Here is a 25,917-nt window from a genome sequence, read left to right on the forward strand (position 1 = left end):
TGTAGTGTTATTTCAGCAAGTTTCAGTTTTATAGTTACAGTTAGGGACCGTCCCTTGTAATTGAATACCCTAGTTACAGTATAGCAACCAAATTAAACTGTATCAAATTAACTGGCAATGTAAATAAATAAAAATGGCCTGTGTAAAGGCTTTTTCAAATGAGTGAAATATTTGTGCCCTGTTGACCTACACCTAAAAGAATCGAAATCGAGAATCGTTTAGGACAGGAATCGAAATTGAGAATCGGAATTGGAATCATTAAATCCGAACAACATTCCTAGTCCTCACCTGAGCTAATGACATCCTTTCTCAGCTGAGTTTCAGGTTTTGATCCATTTTGGATCATTTTAATTAAAAAAAAAATCATTGTTGTCTGCTTTGCTGCACCTCCTACAAGACCATCTGGTAAGTGAATTTGGAGAAATATTTTTATGGTCGGTGTCGGTGTCATAGCTAGTCTGGTAGCTGAAGTTAACTTTCTAATTAGCCAGCTAATAAATTAGCCGTAATTAGCCTTATCCTTCCAGCGAGAAGTCCTGATAGTCCAGTTCTTCATCGCATGTAGAAAATCTGGAGCACAAATTGAATCATGAATTTTACACAGACAAATAGACATGTAAAATAATGTATGTGTTACATGTACAGAATGTGTACGGAATATTATTACATATATTCACATTTTGGTTATTCGACCTTAATTTACATTACTGTCTAACTTAAACTACTAACATATAACCTGGTTTAAATATGTAGACATTATGTATGGACTCATATTGTAATATAACATTCATATTTTAATATAACTGAACACAGCTCACATTAAACTGAACCAAGTCTGGCGTTGTTACCGTAACATTGGTTGTATGGAAAAAGTAGTGTGAACTAGACATTAACGTTTCCTACTTTACGTGGTCGATTAATATTTCTCAAACTGAGACACTTTATTTAAAAGTATTTATGTTCTGACTTCAGTGGCGGTTTGATTGATACCCTCCCGTTTGCCTGGCTAACGAACCAGAGCCTCGCTGGAAGGCTAGCCTAAGGCTAATTCATTAGCTGGCTAATTAGATAGTTAACTTCAGCAACCGGACTGACTACATTGGGTACTGACACTGACCATAAAAATACTTACCGGACGGCCTTGTAGGAGGTGCAGCAAAGCAGACAACTATTTTTTTTTTTTTATTTAAAATGGCCCAAAATGGACCAAAACCTGAAACTCAGCCAAAAGGTTTTCATTAGCTCAGGAGAGGACTAACAGAGATTCCAAGACTAGCAGCTAGCGGCCTCTGCCAGCGCCCCTACTTCACCTGTCACTCAAAACAGAAATGCCCGTACAGTTGTCATGAGTAGTGAAATAAACCACTGAGACCAAAACGTTTTTTGAACCAGGCTGTAAACATGTTTAATAATGCCGTAAAGTTGGACTTTTTAACGTGGAGGTCTATGGGAATTTGCTCCGTTTTGCAGTAGCCTCAAGCAGCCACGAACTGCAACTTTTTGCACTTTCGCACGGGCTTCATCACTCGGACCTGTATCTATAGACGGGTTTCTGTGCAACATCATCGCATATAAGCAGCCAGGCGGCAGAAGGTGGGAAATTTCTTATTTGTTTACCTGTGGAGTCAGCGGACAAAGAAAATGACAAGGAGCTATTGTCCTGTAAACTGCATGAATCGGCAAAAGGATGGATGGAAACTATTTCATATCCTGAAGAGATTTCATCCTTTTGCCAAGAGAAGAAAATTATTGTGGCTCCAGGCCACAAGATGGATGTGAATAAAGCAGCGTCTGGACAAATGTTTTTGAGTGCCTGAAGATATTCCGTTGTAATTGCTGAAGTGAAGGAGGAAATGTATAGATGTAAGAACTATCACATGAGAAAGAGTAATTTTAAAATAACAGTTAGCCTATGATTTATCAAAAATATTTAATATGTAAATATTGCGTTTAATTTATTCCTGCAGAAAAAAATGTGAAATTACTGATGTATTATTACGTAAATTCAGTTTGTGAAATACCCGTCAATATTCGGCGGGGTCCAATTGTTGCCCAAGAAGCAACAATTGGAACAACTAACAAAAGGCGAGACAGGTGCGATGGATAGATCTATCAGTAAAAGTGCATGAAATCATAAGCTCACAATATCTGCTGTGTGAGACTTACCCTGCCATGAATGTGCAGTTAGCGGTTAGAATGTACCCTAGATCTCTGTGCACGTACACCCAGGTATCATAAGGTTTGCCTTTACTTCCTGTCTCTGGCTAGGCAGGACACCTGCCCTCAAAGCGTGAAACCCTGAACTCGTGTCATAACATTTGAAGTTTTGCACATGACCACAAAGTACATAAATATACACATCCAAAGATGTGTATGCACGCAAACTGTCCTTAGTGTACACGCTAGGTTTCCCAGTTAGATAACTGTATATGTCGGGACATATTATAGCTGGCCATTTGGACATATTTACAATCCATTCCTCACTCGGGAGGTTGCCGCCAGGGTCATACGCAGGGCCCCAAAAAATACTGAGGTCATGAATCAGAACTTCTAGGCGAGTACGGGGGCATGCTCCTCCAGAAATTTTTTTAATTCCATTTTCAGAGTCTTAAGGAGCAAAAACATCATAATTATGACTTTTGAATAGGTTTATTTGTTTTGTTTGTTATCAGAGAACATCACCCCCATCCTAAATGATTTGCAAATGAATCCCATTTTAAAACTGGAGAATGAATTTCATCAAGTCATGGATTAGGAATAAAAAGGCTCTCCCTCTATCTCTCTCTTCACTGCTCATCTTCTTGCTGCTTGGCCCAAAGATGAGCTTGGTTTGACTCAGCTTTTTCCTCCCTATCCTGTTTTCCCTTTAGTGAAAAATATAAACACACACAGTCAACAAAACAAAACAATATGCCATTTCAACATCATGTGTTCAGATGTATCAGAAATCTTAAAAAACCTTGAGGGTGATGCAGAGCTTTTGAAATTTTGAGGTAAAAATGGAGCATTCTGAGGCTTTTTGAAGGACCATTATGGTGACTCGTGAAGTAAAGGCAAGTTAATTATTAGAAAATTATTTATTATTATTGTTATTTTGAAAATTAAACGGATGTTTTATTTTGTTTCTGCGCACGACTTCCTGTCCCGCACAATCTGCTCTGTGCCGTGTTGCTTCGTTGTGCTGGTTGTGCTCTGGCAGCACAACTAGTATTTATTTACACAGATTATATATAAAGACAAAAGCTCATATCAGTAGACAAAATATTTCAGCAGAGAAAAAAAAAGAAGCAAGGTTTATTTGGAATCGTGTCTTTATTAATACAACACCAACACTGAAAGCTTCTAAAAGATACAAACATCAGACAGTAAAATCATAGGACATAGGAACATAGGAATGAGGGGAAAAAAATGAAAGAGAATTATATATCACTACTTAAATATTACAGACAGAAGACAATTCTAAGGGTTCCACATAATTCTCACTTATGTGTTTAACTTCAACAATATCTCTATTCCTTCATTTGGTTTGTTATTGTCAGGCCGAGTGTTATATCCCAATACTAATAAAGACTACTCGTCAAAGTTCAGTCAGAGGTCTGATTAATATGTGGATCATTGCAATTGATTAGATTTTTACTTTTAAAGATTGCTGGAGTTGAAAGATGGTCTCTACTACGGCTGATGGGAGCAACATAGTATACATATAGGTCCAACTCCCCATTCATCTGTTTCCTCTTCATGATGGCATATCCGTTTTTATATTATATTTGTGTAATGTGTGGTGTATATTTGTAAGAGTCTTGGATATTATGAGTGTGTAACGATGTACAGTAGGTTAAGAAATGATGTATTGGATTAGATTCATTCTCTGGAGTTCGACTTCCCAAACAACATTACTGGCCAACTGGTCAGAGAGGAACATATTGCAGGATGATTGAACTTATCTAACATGTGTACAAAGACCATGGGAATGCTGTAAACACATTAATTTCTCGCAGTGTTGACAGCAGATCCAACACAGGATTAATCTTATCCTGGTTCTTAGCCTGGTCTGGAGCAGGCTAGCTGCAGAAGATAAATCACCATGGTTACTTGTCCAGGATAAAGTTATCATACTTTTATGCAATCGACTTGGAGCTAAATTCATTCAGGATAACCAACATATCCAAGCTTAATCCCTTATCCTGGTTTTGTGCAATACCCCTCTGGAGGTTTCTGTCTGGTGTATATACAGTCAATGGTTAAACAAACAAAACAATCAAAAACAAACAAACAAAAACAGTCAATGGTTTCAACATTCAGGCTACTTTACTTTACTTCATTTTCGAGGCTCAGAATCCAACTGGTGACGTCACGATGGGTTTGGGGTTTGTCTATATTCAGTCAATGGGTACTAAGGGTGGCTAATTTGAAATGGCAGCTATGTAATTACGCCACCGACACACTAGGCGGCGACTGGCTCGCTGTGTTGAGTTTCACTCTGCATAATGGCGAGTGAAACTGAGCGGTTGAGCTGATGAACCACTCTGAACGGAGAAGAAGGAAACGTCATCCAACACCGTAAACTGGTGAACTCTTTATTCGTCGTGGACTGGTAATCTACTGGACACCTACGGTTAAGACAACGACAACGGAAATAAATGTAATAATAATAATACACGCGGTTCGTCATAGATCGCCGCTTGACATTGTATGTGTTCAGGGTGTCATTAGACTTTTTGTGTCTCCTTGCTAGTTTGCCCACTTTACCCAGTTGCTAATCAAGCCTTGGCGATTTGTTAACATTAACTCTTTAAATACATGGTTTATGAAGCAGTGCATTCCAGTTAAAGTGCATTCTCGAAAATGAAAAAGATGATATATATAACAAGGCAGGCTGGTGTGACAGGTTACTTGTTATTTCCAGGTTTGGAGGATGCGGTACTGCAGCACTCGCGGTGGGGTCCATGGATGGGACTTCAAGAGTGTGCTTTTTTCAGGTTACGCTCCAGATGGAGGAATGTTCATGCCAGAGAATGTCCCTGTGCTGGACCCAGAGATCCTGAGGTCTTGGAAGGGGTTGCCTTACTCCAAACTGGTGGTGGAGGTCGCCTCACTTTTCGTTCCCACTCAGCTGATCCCTAGAGATGACCTGGAGAGTGAGCTGGTTTAATATTTATTGTCATCACAATGTGTATTTTGATGATAATGGATGTGCTATATAAATCAATATCACAATCTATTCAAGGTACAAGGCTCAGATTAATCCAGTGCTGTCTTGGTTTTTCACAGCTCAGGCTGTTACGTACTGCGCGATAAACAGTAGTTTGTTCTCTCAGCGCTTGTTTGAGAGTTCTTGCAGCCTATCGACCGGGCAGAAGTTTGGAAGTGGGCGTGGTTAATGTGGAAAAGTGGGAATGCCATTGAGTTTACAATTTATGTGAGTTCCATAGACTGTACAAATATAATATATGTATAATATGTATACAGTATGTTGAGTTCCTTGATGCTAATATTTGTAGTGTATCTGCCAATTTCTCCTGGGTAGAGATTGTAATACTTTATGTGGGTGCGTGCTGAATGAATGAGTGATCCGACGGACACGAAGGACTGGTCGACCCCTTGTTGTTTATCTCCATACTGTATGGAAGAGAGTAGCCTTACGTCACTGGTAAGACCACGCCCTCTTATGGATGAAAACAAAGCAGTTGTGTATGTGTGCGGCTAACACTTAATCACGATGATGCTAACGTTAGCTAATGTCAGTCGTCAGAGTTGTTAGTTATAATGTTAAAAATTCAAAATGAATGTTAAAAAGTAACCCATTGTGTAAAGAGCCGTCCAAACGACGTCTTTTCCAGGTCGTTTTTGGACATCTAATATAGGTCCCCCGAAGGTGCAGATCGTGACACCAGATGGCGTCTTTTTTCCTATGTCTATCAAACGGGGGTCTAAGGTCTAATTATAGTCCAAATGCGGTCGCTCTAGATGTCTTTTCTACATCAAATTTAAATACATTTCGGACATCGGATGCTATAGAGCTTCATTTGATCGTCCCAGCGGCAGATAACTGGAAATGTATACTAATATATAATGCACTTGCGTTTCAAACCTGCTGCTGAGCCAAACGAAGCTACAGGAAAATTAACTGCTATAGCAGGGGGTCAAACTCCTTTTATTTCACATAAAAATCTAATTTGATCTGAAGAGGCCTGGACCAGTAACATAATAGTGTGTTAACCTATAGATAACGGCAGCTCCAAATGAGTGCCTTTGTGCCAGTGCATAACATTATGAAAGTGTTTACATTTAATAAACTGGACATCTTTTAAGAAAACGTGCAATTAGTTCTAGGTCTCCGTGTCGGTTGGATGTCATATGGATGTAATATTTGCACACTGTAAATTCATTCCGCAGGACCAGACCCCCTGCCAGGCTGCATGTTTGACACCTGTGTGCTACAGGAAACTAGTCCACCCTGTGGAAACACATGAACTTGGAGCATTTACAAATAAGTCTCCACTTATCTATTTTTTCATCTTTATTCTTGAACAAATTAACATGCTAAACTAAAAGTGTTGAGGTAAAATCCAACCAACATTAATGAAAAAATTGTGGCAAGAAACTTCACAGTGGCATAAGAGTCCTGACTGCTGTGTATCCGCCACCTCTTTGTGGTGGATGGTTCAGATGCTCTGAAGCACGCATCTCAATGAAGTCCAACGTAAAAATAAAAAGACAAATGATTAGAAATATGCTAAAGCAATCTGCAAAATGTGTAAAAACGTTGCCACGTCATCCACTAACATTACTAGATTAATACCAAACCATCTCAGCAAAGGTAATGCGATTGGAATCGGAGTTTTCATCGGATAATGCGTGTGCGAATGCTCCACAACCACTGCGTTGCCGTGTGCCCTGGAACAAAAACATCCAAGAAAGCCGAGCGCAGAAAAACAAGAAGAGAAACAGAGCCGCTAGAAGAACTGTCTGAGGGATAGCGCGGATCTTATCTGCACTAGAAGTAGCGCGAACGTTACGTACAAGGTTAAAAAATTAAATATTATCCGTCTGGTTGTTGTTTGAAATGCCGGTCCGCCGCATGAACGACTCTTATTTAATATATCACGTAATAGGTCAACCGGAAATCGGGCCGTATTAACGTGGTAATAACCCGCTGAAAAGACACGTATCGCCACCTAGTGTGGAAGAGGAAAGCAGTTATTCGGTTTTCTTGCGCTATATGTAAACCGGGACAAGGACTGTAGTCAGAAAGTCGAATTTTGAGCATAGCTCGATTTAGCTCTGCATGTGAACGCACTGACTCTGAACTAATAATGATAATGACAACTCCGATTTTAATCGGAGTAACGTGTTTACATGCACTTAAGTTCTCCTGTTATAGTCCGATTAAGGCAATAATTTTTTTTCATATGCATGTAAACGCAGTTAGTGTCTTGCCCAAGGACACTAGAACCGCTAACCCTTCAGTTCTTGGACAACCCACTCGTCGTTTAGCACTGGCAAGGGTAGCATTTTCTTTCAAATTATGTTGTTCTACTATTGCTCAGATTGTTGTTCCTAAAGAAAGATTGTAGCTGTAATGAGGTCTGCTACTTCTTATTGTTTAAGTGCATGTGTATGACCATCACTGGCCCTTCCTGTAAGCTAGTTCGTTGATCTTTATTGAGTGAGGTGACAGGTGTGGCAGGGAGGACAGTGCTACACCTCAGTGAATATTGGGGGGATAAGAGATAGACTGAGAGCATGTGGATGGATGTACAGGGCTAGTGAGACATGTGGTGTTGGTAAGAACTGGTGGAGTGAAAGATCCTGAGCTTTCCTGTGCTTTCTAATTCACCCTACTTTGTATTAAGAACGGTTGCTGTGTAGATCTCTGGAGAGATGGGAGAGCCCAGGAGGGTAAAGGTTCCCCAATAGAGGAGTTAAGTCAAAGATAAGGAGGAGGGTGGGGGGAGATTAGAGGACTGCCACACACTACTGTCCCGAAAGTCTTCCCCAAAGTAGAGCCCCCTGACCCATCCTGGGGTTTTCCCTAAGGTGAGATCAATTAAAAAATTGGGTGGGTAACTTCTCCTGATTGCCTTGCTGGATGATGTTGTCATCAGTTCTTTTCACCCCAGATAGATATGTTGCCGGTTTGTTGAGCATGTGTTCTGCTTCTTATATAAGAGCGTTAAAGGTGAAATGAAAGTGTCTCACTCTCTAACCGAGCTGCTGATTTGGGGCTCTCCTGAAAATTTGAGCCTTTGCCATGGAACCTAGCTGTAAGCTGGTGGCTGTTTATGGGGGAGAAAAAAACAGGACCCCATCTATACAGAAACAAATTCCTGTAATTACAGGTGAGTTTTGGATCATTAAGAGCCTCTAGCCATGTGTGTACACCACCATCAGATGTTCATAATAAAATACTAAACTCCCCTCTACTCATTTACAACTGAAGAATCCACTTGAATGATCAAACATGAAACATCTTTAAGAAAACTCAAACAAGTCAATTTGCCTTTGTGATGAATTGCTTTCTGTTGTGTGTTTCCCTCTCTTAGTCCTAGTGGGTGAAGCCTTGTCTGGTTTCTCTGTGCCTGAGGTGGTTAGAATAATCCGGTTAAAGGATGGACTGTCGGTCCTGGAGCTCTTCCATGGAGCCACTTTAGCCTTTAAGGACTTAGCTATGACCTGCACTGTGCGTTTTCTCAACTACTTCTTGCAAAAGGAGAACCGTAGAGCTACTGTTCTTGTAGGTGAGAAAGAAAAAAGCTATTACTATGTGATGAAACTAAAGCTTTTACTTATTCCATCATTTCCACACTTTCATTCCCTTAGTAATATAATTTAAATATAAGGCATTCCAATTGTAACTCATACAAAAGGTCCTGTAGAATAATCTCCAGTTTGGACACTTTTTTAAAAATAAATCCTTTTTTAATATGGTTAAGGTTATCAAATGATTTCCACCGTATTTGAACAAAAACAATGTAGACTGCCAGTAGAACACAGAAAACAAATAGTACTTCAATGTGTTGAAAGGTGTGTCACTCAACACTCACCCTCCTTCACTATACTGGTTGTAATGGTCTACAGCAGCATCTCCTAATTTCTTCTGTTCCTGTTTATGGAGGGAAATGGATTTTTTTTCCCATTCAAAAACAGCATTTTGAAAATAAGATGGCTTAAAACTAGAGGGAAAGGGCTTAAGTTTTTATGCACATTTCCTAACGTTGTACATTATGTTAAACTGTACACCATTAAGATCATTTTAACATCGAGTGTCGATGGTGTGCTACAGAATGCTGTATATGCTGTGGCATATATCACAAAACGTAATTTACTGTGCCTTCATCAGAAATATTACAGTAGAAATACACTGACTTGTTATATGTACATCAATATCTATACAATACAAAGTAAAAAAAAAAAGTCTTTGCAGTCACTTTTAGCTCTAAAATGCAACCAATTTTAATACCATAGAATGTAATATAAATATCATAAATGAAAATCAGTTCACTTGTGGTTTTCCTCTCCAGGTACATCAGGAGACACTGGTGGCTCAGCTATACAGAGTGCAAAAGGTCTCAGTGGGTTGGATGTGGTGGTTATTTATCCCAGAGGCCGCATTACTCCAGTTCAAGAGAAACACATGATCTCCTGCCTGGAAGATAATGTCCATGTTTTTGCAGGTATATCTAAAAAGGCAGAAAGAATATCTGTTTATTTATGACTGTAACATTCAGTGTTTCCCTTACCATTCTATTGCACCCCCAACAGGACCCCGTGTCCCCCCTGAAATCAAGTTGGTAATTTAATTTCACCAAATCACCCCAGGCCATGGCGTGGCCAAAATAAGTAACCCTTTCCCTTTTAGTTATTCTTTAAATCTTAAATGTGCAAACTGTTACCAAAATAAATAATTTCAAATAAAATGAACAGGGAAAACGCATCATTTTGGTTTTGCATGCATAGTAGGTAAGGCTACTAGACTTGCTCTTGGTGCTGAGTAAACTTGTACATTTGGTTTTTCATTCTAAAGGTAATGTTGAGCTTTAACAACCTGTGCCAAATCCCCACGATTTGAGCTTGCCGTCTCTCAACTTTAGCCCCCCCCACCCATTCTGGCTTATATTGTCATCTTTGTGTATGTGACTGCATAAATTGTGCATACATAGTCTCCTAAGTGAAATGATATGGAAACGACAAAAAAAACAAAATGTGTTGGCCTATGATGTCGGCACGGTGTTAAAATATTTCTCAAATGGCAGTGCAATTGCAGTGTGTGCCACCACAGTAGGCCTACTGGTAGAGCGTTACTACGTTTTTGAGTAAGAATATCTGTTAGCATATTATAGTATTTAGTGCTCTAATGCTCATGGCTTGAGCTTTTATTGGTTAACAGTATTGACTGATGGAGCTAAAGAAGCTGCTCTACTCTACTGATACGATGAACGGTTGCCGCGGCATCTATTGATGCTATTGAGATTGATGAGTTTGTCATAGTTGTTTGATGTATCTGCATGATGCCAATTCAGCTATTGCATTGCAGTCTGGGGTTTTTAGTATCCCAGACACAAAATACCTGTGGGTCAATTCTGAGATAATCCAATACAATTGGCCTTGAGTTTGACATGTATGCCATAGAGTTGACTATCAGAGAGAGGAAGTATTCCTCGTGGTTGTACAAAGCTGATATTGGTAAGTATGTAAAAAAAAAAAAAAATAAGGAAGGCTGTAAACCCAGGGGAAACACTGATAAACATTGACATTTACTTAGAATATTACAATACAATATTACAATATGTGTTTTTACTACCCCCACCTCTATAGCGGACGGCAGCTCAGATGACATTGACCAGCCCCTGCGCAGCCTCTTTGCCAACCAGGAGCTGGTCAAGTCTCACAGCCTCATGAGCCTCAACTCAGTCAACTGGTCTAGAGTCATGATCCAGCTGGCCCACTTCATCTATGCTTACCTAGAGCTAAGTGGAATGGAGCACACTGAGGCTAATGCAGCCCTGCCCGAACTGGAAGTGGTGGTTCCCACTGGAGGGGCTGGAAACATTGCCGGTGAGTGGATTTCTGTAGCAGGGAATGGGAGTTAATTGTCACTTACCCGAAATCTCTAATCTCTCAAGTTTATGGTGAGCATTTCATTATCAGGTTTTAAAGCAAAAAAAATTCTCTGGATGGTGGCTGTAGAGTGGCAGGACTTTTAGTGTGCCATTAGTATCATGTAGACTATAGGTCTTCAACAGGGGATCCGTGGAGGTATTGCAGAGGGGTCTCAAAATCTTTGGTTCATTAGACATTTTTTATAGATTTCTTTTAAATTTTCCCCCATGAATTTTAATTTCTTACGTACACATTAACATGAATCCAGCATATGTTAGGAAAGGATAAATGGAGGCAGAAGACGTTATATTTCAGTCAGCACTTCACTCATTCAGCGATACAGGAACTATCTCTACAGCACACCCTTTCACACAGAGTGCCACAGACCTGTTAATCTAAGCCTTCTGTACTCAGTAGGCCATACCCTAGTCACTGCTGAAACACAAGGCTGTATATTACATGTTGACTCTGCCTATTCAGTTCCCAGGTGAAATCATGCTGCAATATTAGCAGAAGAGAAGCTTGCACAGCCACCCTACTGTTGCACACTGTTCTAAATGCAACACTAGGTTCATAATCAGGGTTTTAAATTTAGCGTTAAACTTCTTTTCTTCGTTTTGCGCACACTGTTGATATTCTCATCCCCTGCCTCCTTCCTCTTCTCACCCCCTGACACAAAAGTTCTCCAAGGCAGCACTCCTGAAAGTTGATGTTTTTTTTTTTTTTTTTTTTTTTGTTTTTTTTTTTTTTGTTTTTTTGCATTTGGAAACATTATTTCAATAATCAAGACCAAGCCATGATTAAGCACAATAAAAACTGATTTTATATGTGATGTTATGTGGACATTTAGAAGCAGATCGGGAAAGAAAGAATGCAACAGCGACTTAACACACCAGTTGCCCTGTAATATAACGCTCTAGCCTCATGCCTCAACTACTATACCTTGCCGTCGATGGCGGTCTCCATGCCTGAAGAAGACTTTCCACCACTAACTATGACTCCCTGCAAAGCAGCGCAAAAGGCTCTTTATGAGGCAGAGATTGAAGCTACACCTCAAGAGAAAGCTATCTTCTGTACTCTGCCCAAGCTGAAAAATGAGTGAGCTGACACGCTGGAAAAGCTGGTGAGTGAAAAGTCAAAGAAAACTGATGAAAACACTTTGACTATAGTAGGAATGGAAACAAACTCTGGACTTTGTGTCTAGTGAAATAAAGGACACACAGAACTCTGGACATGTGTGTGTTGGCTGGAGACCTGCTCAAGGAGATGGAATCTGAAGCTTTATGGTTTAAAGGAAACCCCAGCTGAAAATGTGGAAGATAAAGCTATATTGATCTGCCAGAACATCCTTCCAGAGGAAAAGGAGAAGCTTCTAGATGCGATTCACATAGTTCATCATCTTGGAAAACCAACGAAACCCAACTCCAAACCTAGAGCCATTATCATCCGTATCACTTCATGCACAGCAATGAGCTTTGCTTTGCAGAAGATGTTTCTCAACCTGTCATGGAAGCCAGAATGAAGATGTGGCCCATGATGAAGAAGGCCCGAAGTGAGGGCAAATCTGCTTATTATGTCGGTGCATGGACCTTCATCAACAGACAAGAAATTGTGTAATGTTAAAGGTAAAACTGAATTTCGAAGCACTCACTAAGCTCACTCTCCTGATTATTCAGTATTAAAATCTTTTTTCTTTTTTTAAATCTTATTTTAGTTGGCAAATACTACATCTCAAGAGGACTTGATTTTGCTTGAAGTTTCCACTGTATTATATATTCTCTTTCTTGCACTTTTTTAAATTCACAGTTGTCTTACTAAATATAATCCACCACACTATGTTTACTGACCAGCAACTTAAATGGTTATTCAATCAAAGAAGTTAGCTGGGACTCCCTTAGTTTTTACTCTGCTTATGCTTATTGCATATCACTGATATTATGTTGCTTCTGTGAGGTGCCTTACATGCTCAGTGCTAAGTATCTAAGTATCTCATACGTTTTCTTTATCTCAAAACATTTTATTGTCTAGTTTCCTTAAACACCAGGGAGCTAAGAAATATTACAAAACGTAAACATTTTGACACAAATTGTTGTTTTTGTCAGGAATCGCATTTAGTTGTGAATGATGTAAATTTTTGGAGAACCCTGTGGGAAATTACTTAAGATACAGTCCCCTCCAAAAGTATTGGAACAGCAAGGCAATTTCCCTTGTTTTTGTTGTTCACTGAAGACATTTGGGTTTAAGATGAAAAGATGAGTATGAGACAAGAGTTCAGAATGTCAGCTTTTATTTCCTGGTATTTACATCTTGATGTGTTAAACAACTTAGGATATATCACCGTTTGTATTGCACCACAGGATTTTTAGGTGAGCAGAAGCATGTGTTCTAACATTAAATAGCTCTGCATGACTAGTCTACTTTTTGGCCTAGGTTGAAACCTATAAAGTACGTGTTTCTTGTTAAAGAGGATAAACCAACATGGAGACCAGAGAGCTGTCCAAAAGCCTGGAATAGAATCACAGATGAAGAATGCAACAGTTTGGTGATGTCGATGGGTCGCAGGCTTGAGACAGTCATTGCAAGCAAGGGTTATGCCACCAAATATTAAATGTTATTTTCTTTAAGATTAGTTGTTCAATTACTTTTGCTCACCTAAAAATGCTGTGGTGTAGGGGTGTAACGATTCATCCACTACATCGATGAATCGATTTATTTTCCTATGATCCAACTACATCGATCTGTGCTCGGCAAGTTGGCCTTCCGGACGACATACATCGATCTAATATCGATTTAAAAGGTAAAAAAACACTGAAAAAACACTGGCCCCACCTCGGCCCCCCTGGTAATTTTGATCTAGAACCGCCATGCTGAGTAGGTATTTATTTTTAATTTTTGACTAAAAAGTTACTGAATCGATTTCAAGTCAGTGAATCGTTTCGGATCGGATCTTGTACTCATCATTTGATCTTAGACCAAAATGTCTTCAGTGAACAGTAACTTGCTGTTCCAATACTTTTGGAGGGGACTGTAGCTGGTGTTTTATCAGCTGGTGTTTTATCCATGAAAGACAAATACAGCAGTGACATTTTACATACAGATGTAGATCCTAACGGTCATTTTATCTGTCAGGTTACCTCTTACAACTAAATTTTTGTAAGCATTTCTAATGTGGGGCGGCGATGGCTCAGTAGGTAGAGCGGATTGTCCATGAACTGAAGGGCTAGCGGCTCGATCCCCTGATCCCCTGGCATATGAGTGTGCCATATGCCGAAGTGTCCTTGAGCAAGATACTGAACCCCCAGTTGCTCCCAGTGCAACTGGCGCTGGTGTGTGAATGGGTGGATGTGTCTCTGACTGTAAAAGCGCTTTGAGTACCTTTGAGTAGGTAAAAAAGCGCTATATAAGAGCAAGACCATTTACCATTTAATGTGTATAGGTACAACTCAAAGCCAGAAAATGTCCAATTATTTGCTGACCTAGAGAAAGTGAAACATTGGTTAAATAAATTTGCAAATTGTAATTGGAGGAGATTTGAATGTAACATTGAATCCTGTAATAGATAGACGACCTTCTACACAAGAAAACCATAGAAATACTTTTATAAAACTGTTCATGGAAAAAAAAAGACTTAATAGACATATGGAGGATGAAATATCCAGATGCGGTACTTGGAGTAACAAAGGACAAACAAAGTCTTTCTCGCTTAGACTTCTGGTTAGTTTCCAAACACCTAAATGAAGCTGATATTATAGTAAATATTCTTCTCTATCCCTTAAGCGATTGTAAAGCTATTTATATCTCTATTAAATTGTTGTCTTTTGATAAATGTAGTAAAGCAAACTGTTGGAAATGAAACAACTCTCTTCTCAAAAATGATAAGGTCGAAACAAAAAATTCTGAATTACTAACACGCTTTTTCAATAAAGCAGAAACAGATATGTCATATTGTTTGAACTGGGAGCTGTTTATATATGAAACGACCAAATTGTTTAAGAGCCTTTGGGAGTTACTTTGCAAAACATAGGAGGTGATGCTTGCCTGACCACATCACTGTCATGCTCAAATGACGTTAAAGCACACCCTCTCGGGTAATATTGCTTAAATATCACAGTGTATGAACAGAACAAACAACACAATGCCAGATTAAATTCTAAAAGGATTTATTACAAGCAATGATTATCTTACAGTAACATTGCTTACTATAAAAACCCATTACTAACTATAAAAAACATCATAATTTAATTATTAATGCCAAAATTTAAGTTACTAACTATGCTAGGCAACACACATGTAATAGCAACAGCATTGGTGTGTGTGTGTGTGTGTGTGTGTGTGTGCGTGTGTGTGTGTGTACGCGGATATAGAGAGAGAAAGGCAATGTCAAGGGAGTGAAACGACCGATGACCTATCACAACATTTTCTGTAACTTTTTTGTTCCCGGTATACCAGTTAGCCATCGATCGCACATTTTTGTTTTTCCTGTTCTTGCGGACGAAACTGTCGCTTATTTTTCCTTTTGACACCTGCAGCGATATATATATATAATTTAAACATTAAACATTTAAGAGTGGGTTGAATGGGAATTATTCTGAATTTTCATCTTGTAAAAAATTATTATTTACAATTATTTCTGTTAATTAAATGTGGGACACCCTACACTCATGTCAGGCTTTTGTGTGTTGTGTTGGTGGTTTCAAAGGCAGGGTCAGTTTTTCCGTAAAAACTATTATTAATTAAAATATTATTATTAGGGCTACGGGGCAACGGAATGTGCGGAATGTTACTACTTAGAGGGAGGGAACGTTTGTGAAGTTGCCTGAAAATTTTCTCTTTCCACGCTCGTCCCAGCCACAACTTACACACTAGACACAAGATTTTTTTCCACAGTTGTAGACAGACTTGTTCTGTCTCTCACAATGTGCTCGGCAAAACAGTGAGACGTACAGAATTTAAACTGCGAGCCTCTGTTACCTGTCTGCTCTCCATTCACTCCAACACAAAGATTTTGACAGAAGCAGAAGAGACTTATGTTTTTAACTTGCAAGTGTATCCAAAATATTTACACTAGGAAAAGGACAAAAAACATATCAAAGTCTTCAGGAAGGTCTTACGACATCCAAGGTCTGCTTGTTTTTCTGATAGGAGCTACTGTTTTGTCACAGTAAGCCCAAATGTGATCAGCGAAGACCAGGAAAATCAGTCTATTTCTCCACGTCTCTTTGTGTCCCGGCGCTTCTGTCGTCATTGACAGCCACTTTGGGTTGTCACGGCAACCCCTGAGCCGCAGGCCTGGGCCACAGCTGAGACCAGTTCATTAATCAGGGACTCCTCTTGATGTCTCTGCTGTTAATACTGCTGATCCCTGTGTCCCACACATTTCCAACTCCGGCATTAGCCCCCCGTAGGCCTTTTGAAATTTCCCAGAGGGAATTTTCTACTTGAAAGGTACTATTGTCCTGAAGAGATCCCTCTTTTGTGTATGGTGAATTGTTACAGACAGAAGCCTGTTTAATCTAAAAAAGCGCTCAGATGTTGCATTTGGTTTGGAAAAGGTTCGGATTGCATTCACAGGACAAACGAAGCGGACCAGGCAGGGGCGTCACTATGCTTTAAGGATGGGAGGCTTAGCCGAAGCGAAAGGAAACTGACAGATTTATGATCACATTTAAGTCCGTGATGATGGGTTATATGATTGTTTATTTAGAACCCTAAAACAGGTCTAACGACGCCACTGGTACCAGGGTTCGTTTTTGGACTCTGGTGCGGACCAAACAAGTGAACTGAGTCCCAGTTGCAGAGGTGGTCTTGGTTCACTTGTTTGTTCTGCACCAGAGTCTGCTGATTTGTATTCACACCTAGCCAATAGGTCTGCACCAGAGAAAAGGTCTGTTTCAAGTGGACTAAACGAGCCTGGTGTGAATACCCACCCTAACAATAACCCTAAGAATCAATCTTAGGTCTTCAAGTGCAATTTCTTTTAGTACAGTCAGAGACAAAATACTAAACAAATCCTAAAAGTCATTAAAAACTTAAAATTGAGTGGTTCCATAAAAATACATAAGAAATTTTGAGTATTGGTACCAATGATCCACTAATGAAGGGCCTGTTTTTTATCGAAAAACACATTTTTCTGTTGCTGTGCGTCATGTCTATGTAAAGCCAGTACATCTGAATGTTCTTTAGACACAAAAATGGCGAAAACAAGGAGCCTAACGCAGGAAACACAGGAACGCAGGAAGGGTACACTTGCGGGGGCAATATCGCCAGGAAGTGAAGATGTAGTACTTAAGCAGTTGGATCCACTCTGCAGAAATACAGATGAACCAACATCTTGGGAGACAAACCAAGATCTGGGTGTCCATGGGTTTCTTCAACAAGAAATGACCACATCCTGATCCGCATGCGCAGGGAAAACCGCTGAATGATGTCATAGGAGCTCCAACAGCAGTCGTCAAACCAAACTGGTGTCCAGTGTTCCACCCACACTGTATGTGGTTGACTTTTAGATCATGGCTTAAGGTCCTACAAGGCTGCCAAGAAGCCCCTGATCAATGAGAGACAGAGGTTAGCCCGGCATCGTTGAGCCCACGCATACACAAACTGGACAGTCAGGAATTGGAAGACATCACTGTCTGTGATGGCACATTGAACTCTGCCAAATATTGTGCCATTCTTGAGACCCACATGCTCCCTTCTGCACATGCACTGTTTCATCCAGGTCGAAACTATTGCCCCTTGCCAATTCAAGAAGAATGGGACAAGATTAGCCCAAAACAGTGTGAAAGGCTTGTGGGATCTACTGCATGCCAGTGACGGGAGTACTAAATATTAATTTGATGATGTGATGGTTTATTATTTTGAACACATTCTCTGTTATTTGTGGACATTGATACCGACAATGTTGAGAACTGACATATTGAAACTGTCAAGAATTTAGTTTTGTTAGTTTTTCTTGTAAATGGTAAACAAAATAACTATAATTTGTATTTGTTTGTGTCTGTGCAATGCAACCACACCTTTTGCCTTTTGAAATACAAAGATTTTTCCACAAATATTTCATGATAGGATTTGATAAGATAACGACTTCTGCCTTCATTTATCCCTTTGCTAAAATATGTTGTGTGTGTTGTGTGGTTTAAATATGTCATTCATTCATTCATTCATTAGAATGTTTTGTCTGACTTAGAAGATAGTAAACTGAATTACCATGTTCTTCTGTCTCTTTGTCTCAGCCGGCTACATTGTAAAGGAGATGGGATTGCCCCTGAAACTGGTTGCCATGGTAAATTCTAATGACATAGTGCACAGGACAATAACCACTGGGGACTTTTCTATGGCAGATAACATCAAGCAAACTTTGGCCCCAGCGATAGACATTCAGGTACTGCGGTTACACAAGAGTTACAACTGCTCATTTCAGTATTGCTTGTGTCAAATAGATTAACTGCAGGCTGTGACCTCATGAGTTGTCCGATTTTACGGTTTCCACCACGTACAGAGAACATTTCCTTTAATCCTGATGTAGCTAAATTATTTAACACAGCTTTTCATTAAAATATTGGGCTTTCAAATTCATATTTTTTATATTAGGATGATTATATTGGTGTGTGTGTGTTTACCTTTTCGTCTGGGTTATAACTCAGTTAAAAGCTTAAATGGGTATAGTATCACTTTAGACAGACTTTAATGATCCACAAGGAAAATTACTTTGTCACCGTAACTTCATTGCACATAAAAGTAAACACTCATAAAACACTAGAAAGATAAAATAAACTAGATTAAATAAAATAAAAATAAACAACGTAATCAAAAAATTTACAGAATTGGCATTATATACAAGTTGCCAAAAACAGTGTCTGAGGTGTTTGGCAGTCTGACCAGTTGCATAGCAACAGCAGCATGGATCGCGTCGAATGCTGTACTTGTACTTGTGAGGGAGGGATATAAATTGAAATGGAGTGTGTCCGCTCGTAGAGTCTGTATCTGGGCACAGATGTACTGTGGTCCTATGAACCAGATCTCCAAAGCACTTCTATGACACACTCCCTGTGGGTCCCATGAAGTGCACACAGTCCATCAGTCCTGCTGCCGAACACCTCACGATCCCCGTGAGGACAGACAACACTGCTCAGTTACCTGATTGCAGTACTCTAATGATGCTATACAGGGCTTGACATTAACTTTTTTTTTCACCAGCCACTGTGGCTAGTTGTTTTATAAAGTTACTAGGCACTCAGCATTTTTACTAGCTTCAATTTTGTTGTTGGGAAATTATGGTCTTCATTGCAGCATGGGTTTGATTCCTGCCTTTCTTCAATTGACCCTTGTGCACACATATCAAGAGAGACACTACAGATCATTATCAATTATCCACCTCCGATAAGGTTCTGTGTTGGCCTAAAAATATGCAGTCTATAGTAATAAAAAGTGTGGTTTCTTATCACATGTTAAAAGCCCACTTACAACTAAATTATTCAATAATGTGACTCAAAATAATGATTCAAGGAGATTTTATTTGTGCAGAATTAGCTTCCTAGTTATTTTTGCCTCTCTTACCCGTTCTGCGCTCTTTTCTTCTTCTCTATCATGGACATGTTGTTCTTGTTATTCTTCATCAATGTATGTCCTATGCAGTGCAGTCCTCTCCAAATAAATTAAAAGTTATATTTGGAAAATTGTCCTAGTTATTAAGTGAGTTAAAGTTTGGTGTTTGTGGTTACCAGGGGCAACAGTGTCTATCTTGTTAGCAGGGGCAACGGAGGTCCATCGAGAAATAATCACTGATGAATATTGGCGATTCACAAATCAGAATCGAGTACTCAAGAGCGCCGTGTTCTAATTTTCATTTTCCTCCCCATCTTGTGTTCCATCTTCAGCCAAGAATGGACCAGTGAGCAAACACTGTGCACACACAGGAGTTGTAAAGTCTCACTTTTGCATTTCGTTTATTATTTCAGATGCCGTTTGAGAAGACTATACAAAAAATGTATATAGAATTGAACCTGCCAAAGTGGCTAGTGGGAGTGACTGTGTTACCCGCCACTGCTGAAATTCACTTGCATTTGGTGGGTTGGCGGGTGTTAATGTCAAGCCCTGGTGCTATAGTAATATTAGAGGAAAACTTGAGTTAATGTATTTATTATTCATTAAAACCATCCATAGATGTGTTTGTGTAAGCCTGTCTGAAATTAAAAGTTTCCCCATTCAGGACGCCATGTCACAGTGCTTGATTTCTGGCCTGTAGGACCCATACAACATGGAGCGAGTGTTCTGGATGCTACTGGGAAGAGACGGAGCTTTAGTGAAGAACATGATGGAGGAGTTCCAGAACATCCATAGATATTTCATACCCGAAAACCACCGCAAACTGGTACTAGTCTGCAGTGAATACATTCCGGCCTGCTCATCCACTGTGACGATTGAGAACACCTGTCAACCACATTATAACTACATAATCTTCCCACTGTTTTACTTCCAGCTGTCACAAGTTCTTTCAACTGGTACAGTGACTGATGAAGGTATACTGGAAACAATGAGGAGATGCTGGAAGGAAAACCAGTATGTGCTGTGTCCTCATACGGCTGTGGCTGTATGGCATCATTATCACTGTCCTCCCAGCCCCAGGCTCAACAGGTAAAGAATACTGACTTGGTGTACAACAGCCACAGACACACAAGATACTCCAGTATTCCAATATGTGAACCAGCTGGGTCACTCTGAGCTGGTCATGTCACAAGCTACATATACATGACTGTGATTAGGAAAAAAATGTTTTAATAGAAATACAGAATATAGTATATATATATATGCTTTCTGTCTTCTGGCGCCAGTTGAAGCCAGCAGCTGATTGAAACAGCTCCCACTTGATTTCTCTTTCTTTCTAACTTTTTTCACCTTTTTGCTTTACTTTTGTATAAATACTTTGTATATGCTTTTAAAACAGCACTGCACTCTTATAGTTTCTATTTGGAGACTTTACATTGCCATTGTATAAATACAACCGGCCAGCGTAACAATGGTAATGGTAAATGGTCTTGCTGTTATATAGTGCTTTTTCACCCATTCGCTCACACAAGCACACACACATTCACACACCAGTGCCAGTTGCACTGGGAGCAACTGGAGGTTCAGTATCTTGCTCAAGGACACTTCGGCATATGGCACACTCAGGGGATCGAACCGCTAACCCTTCGGTTCATGGACAATCCGCTCTACCTACTGAGCCATAGCCGCCCCCCCAAGCCATAGTCGCCCCCCCAATGCACGAAGCGGCTCGATTGTGTTTTGTTTACAGATGGGAACAACTGATTGCACTGCGTGGAGCTGTAGTTTAAGACTCACTGTGGATACCGGGAAAACAACGTCATGAAAAGAAGAGGCATTTCAGACCAGCCCTACCCTTCCCATGTCACCATGGGAAACGTGAGATCTTTATCCAACACTCTAACACAACACCAGCAGAAGACCTGACTTACACAAAGCATCCCGGACGCCAACGTTATGCTGGACTGCTTTCATCTTGTGTGGGTGGACTTCATCTCTGGAGATTTCAACCACGCTTCTCCCTCATATGTCCACACAAGATACAATAACACACTGGACTTGTTTATGCCAGCACCAAGGAGGCATATTTTGCATCCCCCTCCCTCCCTTAGGAAGAACTGGCTACAACCTGTGTACAAGCCTGCTGTACACAGGCAGCCTGTGGTCCCACGCACGGCGAGGAAGTGGACAGTCTACATAAGAGACTATATCAACTTCTGCTCTGAGAACACTGTTACCCACAGGATGGTACGGTGCTTCTCAAATAGGCCATGGAAAAACCCTGATATTAAAGCTCTGCTGAAGGAGAAGAAGAAAGCTTTGAGATCAGGACTGAGGACTGTACGGAAGGAGCTGAGGAGAAGGAAGAGGAAGATGGAGGAACAGTGGGTCAACAATCTAAACCTACATTTCAGTATTTTTGATCAAGCACCCACTTCTTCCTCCATGCAGCCGCTCCCTCACTTGCAGACACCTGGCCTATGCCCTCCTCACTCAGCCCCACACACCACACAATATGAACACTTTACACCAGGATGGAGCCACTCATCCCCAATCCTTGTCCTTGACAGAAGACCAGTAAGAAAAGAGCTCAGGAAGATAAAAGCAAGGAAAGCAGCCGGACCGGATAGTGTCAGCTCCAGACTCCTTAAGTCCTGTGCAGATGAACTGTGTGGATTTATGGAGCATGTGTTCAAACTGAGCCTCAAGCTGAGGGTGGTACCACAGATTTGGAAGACGTCCTGTGTGGTATCGATGCCTAAAATATCACACCCTAAAGACCTCAGCAGCTACAGACCAGTGGCTCTAACATCCCATCTGATGAAGACACTGGAGAGGCTGATACTGGAACATCTCCACTCCGGGGAATGGACATTGAGCAAGTGGACACTTGGACACTCAACAACAAGATGGTCTGGACTGACCACACTGAGGCACTCTGAAGGAAGGGACAGAGCAAGCTGTTGGGCTCCAGTATGGGGCACAATTTGATTCTTGGCAGTTAATATTAAAGATTATGGGAAATAATCATTAATATACTATAAATAGTTACTACAAGTAGTAAACCTCTGGGCACCACCCTTTTCAAGGACAAGTCAAATTGCCTAGTGCAGATACAGTCCCAAAAAGGGTTTTGAAGAGTGCATTCGAGCACTGTGATGAATCCAGCAAATATCACAGTGTATAATCAGAACAAGCAACACAATGCCAGATTAAATTCTAAAAGGATTTATTATGAGCAGTGATTACATTACTTATGATAAAAAATATAGTAAGGAAGGGGGTAGTGAGACCATAAAAGGGATTGTTATTCTGGGTTCGACTAAGGCTCTTTGGCTCGAACAGATGATGGCATCCGTTGATGGGTCAAAGGCAATTCTGGTCCTTGGCTTCTGCAGGCATCGAGGGCTGGCTGTGCAGCATCCTCAGCGGCGATCCAAAATGTTCAGCTAGACAAAAGAAAAGAAAGTCCTTTCCTCAACAAGGCTATGTGTCCTGTGTCTCGCTGGACGAAACACAGGACACATAGCCTTGTTGAGAATAATAATGTTACAGGGGCACGTCAGACAGCAAGGAAAGTTGCAACAGGAAGCAATGAGGGTGCGGGCATCTCCTGTAGTTATAGCAACGGTGACGTCACAGCTCAGAGGTGGGACGTCCCCTGGGTTGGTCTATTGAGAGTCAAGGATTTAACTCCACTGGATTTCACACCTAGATGTGAATGCCGCAGTGGATGGTGAGAAAGAGTCTTTTTAGGACTCCTTTTGTTTGAATTTTATGGCGCTTTCCTGTGGTCAGGCTGTAGTTGAAACATATAGGTCTTTTGGAGTGAAGGGGGCACTTCTGAAGACTTTCTGTCACTCTAAGATGGCATTCGTCATTCTGTACAGCGTGGTCTGCTGGAATAGCAGCATCACAGACAGGGAGAGGAAGAAGCTGGACAAGGTCATCATGAAGTCCAGCGCTGTCCTGGGCTGCTCCCTTGACTCAGTGAGGGACTTAGACTTAGACTAAGACTCAACTTTATTGATCCCCTTGGGATGACTCCCTCCAGGAAATATGTTTCCAGCAGCTTTTTACAAGAATTAGAAATTAGAAATAGAATAGGAAATGTACAATATACAGTAAACTCTTAACCAATTAAATAACAAGTAACAAACAAATATCAAGTATAAAGTATTGCACAGTGGATGGATGACTACCACTACTCCTTCCCTTCTGTCTTCTGTGACCTATTTCCTCCTCCCCCCTAAGTGAGGAGTTGTAGAGCCTGATGGCTTGAGGAACAAAGGAGTAGATTAGTTCTACACTTAAGAAGGAGCATTCTCTCACTGAACAGGCTCCTCTGGTTGCTGATGATAGTGTGCAGAGGGTGGCTGGTATTGTTCGTAATTTCCAGCAGTTTGTCCAGTGTCCTCATTTCTGCCACCATCACCACAGAGTCCAGGTTCGTGCCGACTATCGAGCCCGCCTGATCAGTTTATCCAATCTGGATGTGTCCTTCTTGGATGTGCTGCCCCCCAGCATACCACCGTGTAGAAGAGGATACTTGCGACCAAAGACTGATAAAACATCCACAGCATTTTGTTGCAGATGTTGAAAGATTGCAGTCTCCTGGAAGTCCAACCTGCTTTGTGCCTTCTCATACAGGTGGTTGGTGTGTGTCATCCAGTCCAGTTTAAACTGCTGGACACAGTATGAGGTGGGTGACAGGAGAGTCCTGGTTAAACTGTTATTCAAGCCGAACAATGAGAACCATTCCCTTCAGGGTGACCTGACAGCACTGAGGAGCAGCTTCAATGACAGACTGCTTCACCCTCACTGCGTGAAGGAAAGATACAGAAGGTCTTTCCTTCCTGCTGCTGTTAGGCTCCACAGTGAACATTAATAATATGTGCAATGTTATTACTCCTCAAAGTTCAAAACTCCCACCATTTCACTAATTATTGTACCCTGTACAATATCCAGCAATCGGTATCTGATTGCATTTCAATACGTTTTGTTGCAATTCAGTACTTTCTGTATATGTGCCAATACTTGTATATTGTCTTTTCTGTTTTATTTTTTTTTCTATCTTGTTATTTATCTTTTATACAGCCCACTCTTTCCCATCTTTCCCAGCCCATTCTTGTTTAATTTTCTGTCCCTATGTGTTTCCCATTCCCCATTGTGGGACAAATAAAGGTTTTCTATTCTATTCTAAAGAGGACATGAAGCAATGAACGTAGTTAAAATAATTTAAAGACGTATGAAAGGTGTGTGGCCCCGGAACAGAAATATCAAAGAAAGCCGGTCGCATTAGAAGAAGGTAAACAGAGCCAGTAGAAGAACCACCTGAGAGATAATTCGCATCTTATCTGCACAAGTAGCATGCGCGTTATATACTATGTTAAAAAAGAATTACTATTATCCATCTTGTTATTGTTTGAAATTGTTTGAAAAGTTGGCATTCCCCGTGATTGACTCTTGTTTATTATATGATGTAATAGGTCAACCGGAAAGGGGGGCGTATTAGCCCGCTGACAAGACACTTATCGCCACTTAGTGTGGAGGATGAGGAAATGTTCCCGTCAGTTATTCGATTTCCTCTATTGCATGTAAAGTGGGACAAGGACCACATTTAGAAAGTCGAATTTCGAGCATAGCTTATTAAGCTGTGCATGTAAACGCACTGATTTGTGAACCTTCCCAGGAGAGTGCAGTGATAACTCATCCAAGAGGTCACAAAAGACCCTACAACAACATTCAAAGAACTGCAGGCCTCACTTGCTTCAGTCGATGTTAGTGTTCATGACTCCACGATAAGAAAGAGACTGGGCAAAAATGGCCTGCACAGTAGAGTTCCAAGATGAAAACCACTCCTGAGCAAAAAGAACATAAAGGGTCTTCTCGGTTTTGCCAGAAAACATCTTGATGATCCCCAAGACTTTTGGGGAAATACTGAACCGACCAAACAAAAGTTGAACTTTTTGGAAAGTGTGCGTGACATTACATCTTGTCTAAAAGTAACATCGCATTTCATAAAAAGAACATCATACCAACAGTAAAATATGATTGTGACAGTCTGATGGTCTGGGCTGTATTTGCTGCTTCAGGGCCTGGAAGACTTGCTGGGATAAATGGATACATGAATTCTGGTGTCAACAAAAAAAAGGTGGGGCAGAAAGGTGGCCCAGGAATTTAGTACCCCCTGGCCCCTGATGATGGTGGTGGATGCTGGCAGCAGACGCTGGTTCAATAAATATAAACCAGCATCCACTGGTATATATA

General features: G+C 40.6%; 1 protein-coding gene across 7 annotated transcripts in view; it reads left to right on the forward strand.

Annotated features, from left to right (window-relative positions):
* The window catches only part of thnsl2 (threonine synthase-like 2), a 30,918-nt gene that overhangs the window by 1,182 nt on the left and 3,819 nt on the right, over positions 1-25,917 (forward strand). The window contains exons 1-8 of one of the 7 annotated variants that reach the window (XM_047569996.1): positions 4,407-4,690; positions 4,907-5,138; positions 8,547-8,741; positions 9,525-9,677; positions 10,819-11,058; positions 18,336-18,484; positions 20,348-20,473; positions 20,582-20,736. In XM_047569996.1, the coding sequence (XP_047425952.1) occupies positions 4,916-5,138; positions 8,547-8,741; positions 9,525-9,677; positions 10,819-11,058; positions 18,336-18,484; positions 20,348-20,473; positions 20,582-20,736 (1,241 nt within the window). In that variant the 5' untranslated portion in view covers positions 4,407-4,690; positions 4,907-4,915. Of the gene's footprint in view, positions 1-4,406; positions 4,691-4,906; positions 5,139-5,163; positions 8,343-8,546; positions 8,742-9,524; positions 9,678-10,818; positions 11,059-18,335; positions 18,485-20,347; positions 20,474-20,581; positions 20,737-25,917 lie in introns of those variants that run through there. The other 6 variants (XM_047569998.1, XM_047569995.1, XM_047570000.1 and 3 more) reach the window with 6 other exon arrangements.

Source organism: Mugil cephalus, chromosome 19 (assembly GCF_022458985.1).
Source record: "Mugil cephalus isolate CIBA_MC_2020 chromosome 19, CIBA_Mcephalus_1.1, whole genome shotgun sequence".
NCBI lineage: Eukaryota > Metazoa > Chordata > Actinopteri > Mugiliformes > Mugilidae > Mugil > Mugil cephalus.